Source organism: Sesamum indicum, linkage group LG6 (assembly GCF_000512975.1).
Source record: "Sesamum indicum cultivar Zhongzhi No. 13 linkage group LG6, S_indicum_v1.0, whole genome shotgun sequence".
Classification (NCBI taxonomy): Eukaryota; Viridiplantae; Streptophyta; class Magnoliopsida; order Lamiales; family Pedaliaceae; genus Sesamum; species Sesamum indicum.
In genome coordinates, this window is record NC_026150.1 from 8882611 (window position 1) to 8891475 (window position 8865).

The 8865-nt window shown below is 31.3% G+C and overlaps 1 protein-coding gene across 1 annotated transcript; it reads left to right on the forward strand.

Annotated features, from left to right (window-relative positions):
* On the forward strand, nt 3651-4875 carry LOC105164147 (ethylene-responsive transcription factor ERF026). Its single transcript, XM_011082732.2, has one exon. It carries the CDS (start codon nt 3794-3796, stop codon nt 4550-4552), a length of 759 nt encoding a protein of 252 aa, XP_011081034.1. The 5' UTR covers nt 3651-3793; the 3' UTR covers nt 4553-4875.

Below are 8865 nucleotides of genomic sequence, written 5' to 3' on the forward strand. Positions count from 1 at the left end.
TATTTGAAAATCATAAAATAAATTATAATAAAGGGAAAAGTATTATTTTAGTCCGCTAAGTATATGTAATTTTAATTTTAGTCCGATAACTATATTCATTTTTGTTTAGGTCCAGCAACTTAAGAAATTGCTTACTTTTAGTCCTCTGGCTGATTTTCGGACAATTTTACCCCTATGCAACTTTTGAAAGGCAGTTTTAGTCCATATGCACTCATAGGGGTAAAATTGTCCGAAAATCAGCCAGAGGACTAAAAGTAAGCAATTTCATAAGTTATTGCACCTAAATAAAAATGGACATAGTTATCGAACTAAAATTAAAATTAGGCATACTTAACGGACTAAAATAATATTTTTCCCTATAATAAATTCAATACAAGAAAATGACCCAATAACAACGAAAAAATTAGCGTCGAGCTAATTAACAAGTAAAATTTTTATTGTTAATTAGATTACTTAATATAAAAAATTTACTTGTTAATAAATTTAGCAGCGAAATATTTAAAATATATATGAGAGAATATAGATTAGCAACAAAAGTTTTACTTGCCTTAATTTGATTTTAGCATAAATATTTTTTTATAGTTATTGAGCCATTTTCTTGTAGTGATTAACATACAAACTCATATAAAATGAGATAAAAATCAACACACACATCTGAAATGACTCGAATCTACCATCAAACTTATTTATAAAAGCTTAATTTTAACCATGGAACTAAGAGATTAATATTGACCAATGTGCACAACTTTACATGAGTTGTTGACAAATTCCTAAGTCAAGACATGATGAACAAATCGAAAATCTTGAAGTTGTTGAAGTCTGCGGGGAGGGCTATATTGAAAGAAAGGGGCCTGGTTGGTTAAATATGAACCATTGAATTAAATATCAGACAAATAGGGAAAATAACAATTTAGTATCAGCCAATGAGGCCTAACTCAATTGGCGAAATTGGAGTTCCATAATTTTGAAGGGCATGGGTTCGAACTCCACCAGATGTGTGGAATGTTGTATATTGTATAGTAGGAATTAGTCTACTGTATAGTAAAAGTTATTGTCTATTGTAGTAGTGGGTGTTATAAACAGAATATAATTATTGTAATAGTATTTATTAGAAATTGATGTCGATGAAAAATAATTATACTTATAATTGATTTTTTAACTAATAATTAATAATCGCTCTTACCCTAAAAAAAAGTAATAATTTAGTACCAACTATGTTGAGAATCGAGGCATCTTTCGGCTGTCATTGTCCAATTCTTGTTTCTTACTAGTCCTAATATCTAACATGAATATAACTATATATAGGCCCCAAAAGGAATATGATCAACTACACAGATTTAATTTATTTCAGGGCAAAACTGTTTGGACATGTGATCTGATTTATAGCTATGTTATAGATATAATAAAAAAATATAAAAAAAGGTAAATTATATGTAGACTTCTTCCAAAAATACGAAAATTACAAAATTTTCTCAAAATCTTTGGTATTATATTTGCACCATTTACGAGAATTCTCTTTTTTGTTGAACCCCATATTCTATGAAATAAAAAGTGTAATTTCGCCACTGGGAAAAAAAAAAAAAAAAGCTACAGTTAAACAACAATCGATGCAAAAACTTAACTTATTCACCATGAAAATTAATTGTCATGGTTATGAGTCATGACAAATATTTTTACCATATTACAAATAACAAAACTACAGCTGAAAGCATAGCGTACCCATAATCAATGACTTTTTGCTACGACAATTAATTTTTAAATTAAATATTTATTTCTTATAGTACACCCGCACGTCTCGTTGAACTTAAATCCATGACCTACAACTTATTGTAAAATTTAAATTTGAACCACTAAATTAAAATATTATTTATGGAGACGGCAGGCTGCAGGTTTAACACCCACATTGCACGTTCAAATGTTGTTAGGAGTGTTTTGTTTCTTTTTCCTTTTCTTGATGAGAAAGTGTAGACGTTTCAGGGCAGAAGACATTGCCCCTAGAGCTAGCTATACAGTGTAAAATCACCGTTGAAAAACAATAAATATATATACATATGTAATAAATAAATGAATGAACTATTAATGACATGCCATGTGCCCATCATAATATAAATTTATCAATTTGGGTTTGTCTTTAATTTCCTCATTTTAAAATATCCTCAACTCAAATTATACATGATTTTATTCGACAAAAACAAAGCAACTTGATACATGCTTAAATACTTATTTAAAAATTTATATCTTGATATGTTAATTTATAGAATATCTGAAAAATGAACTACAAAATCTTAGACTCAATTTTTTCTACTTTGTAATTTGACTAGTCATTTTATATTAAATCTTTTATTGTAATTCTGTATGTTATTTCGTCTTTTTTGTTTTTCACTCACAAATTTCAGACAATTTATATATATGTCAAGCATATAATACAGAAATATTTAGTATATGTAACTTTTAAATTCATAAAAAGATAAAATATACGGGTGCACCATACTCACGAATGATTCACAGGGAATATTTGCTATCAGTAATTGATATTTATCAGCTTATTGTTGAAAATAAGTTTTAAAAAATAGATTTTTGGGGTAGAGCTTATATATTTAAACTGCTTAAAAGTAAGCCTTCTACCAACTACTGTAACTTATTAATAAAATTGTAAATATGAAACTGTTTTTTCAAAAAATCCAACTTAAATATTTTTCTACTTCCGCTTTTATTACCAAATATTTAAACTTTTACTTATTTTATTTTGACCAAAAAATAAAAACTATTGCAAACACTTCCACAACATGTAATTAGCAAAGCTGACTAGTGGAGTACGTAATAAACTCTACATTCAGCAGCCCAAGACTTAGGGGATTTGATGATGCTGGTCATATGAATTTGTACCCATATAAACTAACAATTGTTAGGTCCAATTCACAGCTCATGTGGGTACCTATTCGGCTTAAATCCATTTTTAGACTGATAATACAAATTATTTGGATTTTTCGTCTTTTAATTTTTTAGAGTAACATTTTGGTCCTGTATTTTTTTTTTCAATTTTGGTCCTTTTTTCAGCCGAAATGCACCCCTAAAATCGTTTAAAAAAATTCATGTGCATTTCATATAACTTTTTAAAATTGGGGATACCGTACCTGTTGGCTCATTTTTTTTCCTCTAATTTTTTTGGATAATATTTTGGTCCTATATATTTTAAATTTTCGCGATTTCGATCCTTTTATTCACTGGAGTTCGCCCTTCTAGCAGGTACAGATGAATTTTGATGGGAAAGAAAAGATTGAAATAGCAAAAATTAAAAAAATATACTATCCTAAAAAGTTAAAACATGAACACACCAAATAACCTGAATTATAGGGGGAAAAAAAAAGTACATTTAACTCATACAGATTCACATGAATGACACTGAATTGACCACCCTAACCAAGTAAGAAGAATAGTGGGATGGAGTAGACATTTTGCAGTTATTGAAGACACTAACTAATAAAGATAACGTGTGCATATGTAAGAAAACAGCTAATAACTAGCTTGTTTTCATACCTGTACTCTGTGTGTGTACTAATAACTACTAAATTGTCTTAAACGTGTGCTCTCATATTTACCCACGAATTCCCCACGCCTCCACTTTCTATTGAAGTTTTCCCCTTATATATCAAACACACACACACACATTGACTGTCGCCTCTCCAATTCTATCCCTACCTCACCTACACAAAATACATATTTTAATATATACGTACACAGAGTGGTATTTTTATACACACTTTCCACTATGTGTATACGCATATAAATATACATGGCTGACTCTCCACATCATCCTAACATGAGTAGACAAGACCCTCCACACCCTAACCAGCAACCTTTTACCTCTCCTCCTCCACCGCCACCACCACTTCCGCCGCCCCCGGCACCTCCACCTCCTCCTTCGAGGGATCAATCTTCACATCTGCAACCAACCATTACAAGTGAAGAACTACCATCTCCCAAGAAGGTCAAGAAAAGCTCCACCTCTTCTAGCGGGTCTCCCAGCCGCCCTGCAGCCGGAAAACACCCGTTATACCGCGGTATAAGGAGTCGCAGTGGAAAATGGGTGTCCGAGATTCGGGAGCCCAAAAAGACTACCCGTATATGGCTCGGCACCTATCCTTCACCGGAGATGGCTGCTGCCGCCTACGATGTGGCGGCGCTGGCCCTCAAAGGTGGTGACACATTATTGAATTTCCCGGATCGTGTTGGCACGTATCCGGTTCCGGCTTCTCCTTCTCCAACGGATATTCGGCGAGCAGCCGCCAGCGCGGCCGCGTTGATGAAACCTGAGAGCAGCGGTGAGGCGGCGGCAGATGGTGGGCAGCAGGGGCATGACGAATCTGTTTCTAATGAAGAAACGTTGACTAGTGGGCATGAGTTTATAGACGAGGAGGCACTGTTTCACATGCCCAATTTGCTGATGGACATGGCGGAGGGAATGCTCGTCAGCCCGCCGAGGATGGCGTCGCCGCCGTCGGACGACTCGCCGGACAACTCCGATGCTGAAAATCTATGGAGCTACTTCTGACAAGCCTCCAAAGCAGTATCATGAGAAATTAACAAGCAGACATGAAAACTTTCATTGTATCATCTTCTTCAATTACATATATACAGAATTTCTGCTCAAACAACAAGAATTAAATGCATGTAATGCATGGACGAAATGGGTTTTTTCTTTTTTTTTTTTTGAAGAAAAAAATGATCTGTTAATTCAGGATTCGTTCAGAAGATTCAATTCGTTTCAGACAGCTCAAACCTGTACGATTTTAGGGTTAAGCAGAAGCTGTCTCTTGTAGTAGATTGATTTCAATTTCAAACTGAAAAATAAAAAATTATATGTTGTTCTGGTCATCAGTGTGTGCAATGTGTGAAAAAAGCTGATGTTCTTTGCTCTTACAATGACAGGGGAAAAATGATTGCCCTAATATGCACAGAAGATCATTTCTGCAGGTTCTGCCGCTTCTTGCCTTTCTTTCTGATCAATTCTTCTTCCTTTCAAAACTTTCTCTTTGTTGCTTTCTTCTAAGTAAAAATTACAATTTTAATCTTGTAAATATGGATGGTGGCATTTTAGCTCATTTGAAATACAACGAACGACAATAATTTTAAAAATAATTGCATATTGAGGACATTTTTATCTGAAAATTACAAATTTGATTAAAATCTTTCTAGGAAAAAAGTTTAAAATGTATAACGGCTATTACATTTTCTCGCCTAAAAATATCCTTAACTCAATGTTTTTCTTTTAAATTAATATTCTTTATTATAAAATCGTCTTACAGAATAAAAATTACAAATTTTCCGAGTGTAGATGATATTTGATTTTGTACGTATGACCTTATTTTATTATATATATATATATATATATATAAATCTTCAAGTATAGTTAGTTTGTAATAATGTGGAGAATTTGAATTAATTGAGAAAGATAAGACATAATGGAGAAGGGTTTGGAGAAAGCAATTGATTATTAGGGACAAAAAGGTTGATTCATGATACTATGAGCAACAAAAAGTCCTTTCCGACATTTTAGAATTTTCTGGTCAAACCGAATCGTCCTTGGACTCCATTTTTAACTGAACCAAACACCTAATGCATACATATTAACTTATTCCCCTCATAACCATTATTATTATTTCTGTTAGAATTACTAATTCTTGTCAACTCCTACCTACAAATTCTTACTCCAACCAAATTTTGTTAAATTTGAATTAAATATATGAAAGATATAATACACTTATTGTGTGGGTGGTATATAATACTCCAAACAATGTGATCAATTACATTATAAGTATACACTACAAAAATATAACATTTAACCATGGTTAATTGTCATAATTCATAATAAATAGCAATAAACAGATAGCTATTGACCACAAACATGCAACGGTTGTTAAATTGAGTAACTAAACTATTTGTCATGGCTAAAACGCATGGCAAATGTTTTAACATGGCTTTTAGCTCTAGCAAATAATTTTTCATAGTAGAAAAACTAATTCTTTTTTATCGATTTTATTTAACTATGGTTAGTAATAATTATTTATCATAGTTTTTAGCCATAGTCATTAATATTATAGCCAATAATAATTTTTTTTAGTGGTATCACACTTGCTATGTGATTGATTTGGTTCAACCTATTTTAGTTTGGATACAAATTGAAAAAGATACAATTTTAGTTTTATAACTTATGGGGGGTGGCATATTTAGTTCAATACAAATTAATTTTGTCAATTTAGTCATTTAACTTTAAAAATTTGATGATTTTCATCCTTTTTTAGCCAATTTAGACGAAAAATTACATGTGATGTGCACATGACTCAATTAAATTGTATTTTCAGTCTTGTAATTTATGGAGTATTGATATTTTTAGTCTATAAGTAACGAAAGATGGCGTTTTTGGTCCTGCATGAATTTATTTGCAGGACTAAAATTGCAAGTAAATTACAACTTCAGGCCAAATTGACCGAAAAAAAACTAAAATTATCAATATTATAAAGTTAAAGGACTAAATTAGGAAATTAATTCGTATAGGATGAAAAATACCAACCCCTTAAATTACAGAATTAAAATTATAATTTTTTCGATATGAATTATTCCTCCTAACTAATCTAGGTTGAGAATCAAGTGGTACAATGATGGAACCTTACTTATGTGAAAGATAAGTCAATTTAGGGGAAATTGGGTAACAAGCTCCAATCATTCTTGGAAAAAAAAAAAAAAGAAAAAGAAAGAAAGAAACTCGTAGCTGCTCGAGGGATGCTCACTTCTTTTCTTTTCTTTTTTTTAAAATAAAATTTAGTGAATTTAATAGATTATTTAATAATAATGTCTAAAAAATACAAATATACAGTCATAAACATAATACATCGGAGACGTACGGATTGACATTCTATTTTACTCTTTTCTTTCCGAAAAAGTTTGATTTTAGTTTGAGCAGATGTATATGAACTTTCGAATGAGAATAATTATAATTATATATAGTATAGATAAACCTCGACCAAAGTTACCGTAACTCACAACCAATAACCTAGAAAAATATGGACCTAAATGAAAACTATAAATATGAAAATTAATGAAAGTCGGTTGAAAAATGAAATTTTTTAAAGAAACACCCGAACAGTAGCCGAAAGATGGAATTTCACGACAAACAATGATCCTTCGTAATTGCATGGATAGGTAGATATCAGTCCGTAATCCTTCCCATCCAAGATAAAAAAAAAAAAAAAAAAATACGACTCTTTGAAGTTTTACCGTGAAACCACACACTTCAAGCACTATGCTTTGTACTTTGGTGATTCAAACTCTTATTTTACATCACCTTTAAAAAACTTGTCGGGTGTCGAACATGCACTATCTATTATGTGATTCTGAGTCTAAACATTATTTTTATAAAAATATTAATTGCATAATTACATCAATATCTCAATAAATTGCACAATATATTCATTCAGTATTTCATCAACGCTCAATTAGTGCATTAATATAACAAAAAATTTAAAAAATAAATTAAATAAACACACATAAAATACAATAAATAAGCATCCAAATACCCATATTCCTGAAAAAAATTAAATGAATTAATAGACCATTTGAAATTTGATTCTCAAAAACTAGAACTTCCTTATCTTCTATGTTTTTTCTAGATAAATATTTATTACAACTTTATTCATAAAACTCCAACCTTAACCACAACACCGAAACATAGACGTTGTCGTGCTGAACTTCCTTATCTTGAAATAGGTGATGTGGGCGTTATCAGCCGGACAATCTGAATATATATTGAGGGACCAATTGACAATTGATCCTACGTAGATAGGGATTTTTCATACACCTACTGACCAATACAACGTGCCCCTGTCAACTCAACCTTGGAAATCGCCCCCAGTTTTAACAAATTGCACCACATCCCAACCATGATCACCAAGCCTCTCAAATTACTGTCTTCCATGTTTCAACATTTTACAAACTATATTATTACATATATAGATTCAAATCTTATCAATTAAATTAAATAGGGAAAATAGCTTCTTTCTTTTTTCATCCTGTAATATAGCGTTATTTCAATTTTGATCCCATTAGTTACTATATTCTCATTTTTTATCGCATAACTCAGAAAAAAATATATCTTTTGTCACATGACACCTTTCCGTTAGATATTTAATAGAAAAAACCACGCGGCCATTTTATGTATAGGACCAAAAGTGATAATACTATAACCATATACCAAAAAATGTGAAAGCATTAGCAGTCATGAGCTAAGCACATCACATTTTTTGTCAAAATATCTAACGGAAATGTGACATGGACAAAAGATCCTACTTTTTAAAAATTATGGGACTAAAAATAAGAATCTCCTAACCAATAGGATTAAAAGTGAAAAAATTCTGAGTTTACTACTTCCATAATCGGTGTAATAATTAAAAAAAAAACATTTAGAAAAAAAATTAAGAAAAAGAGAAAAATCCCAATAAAGGGAAGGTGGCGACGGTTGGAAGAAGATAGAGAGTTGGTGGAGGTCGGCAATGGGACATATATAACATCCAATGTTAAAAAGTGTTCTTTCTTCAGTTGTCTTAATAATTAATGTTACGATATTATAATATCATTATAGTGAGAGAAAAAGAAAAGGTGTGTTTATTTGGTGGGGGCATTTGGTCTCATACAGAATCTGAGGATCTATATGTTGGTAGAAGAAAGTCGGAATGGGCTATATTATATAGAAATAATTACACCGTCGTTTTTTGAGTTTTAGTGTAGTTGCATGTTAATTTTTTATGATTTAAAAAATTATATTTGATATTTTTAAATTTTGTTCCGTCCAACAAATGGATCTTTTCATTA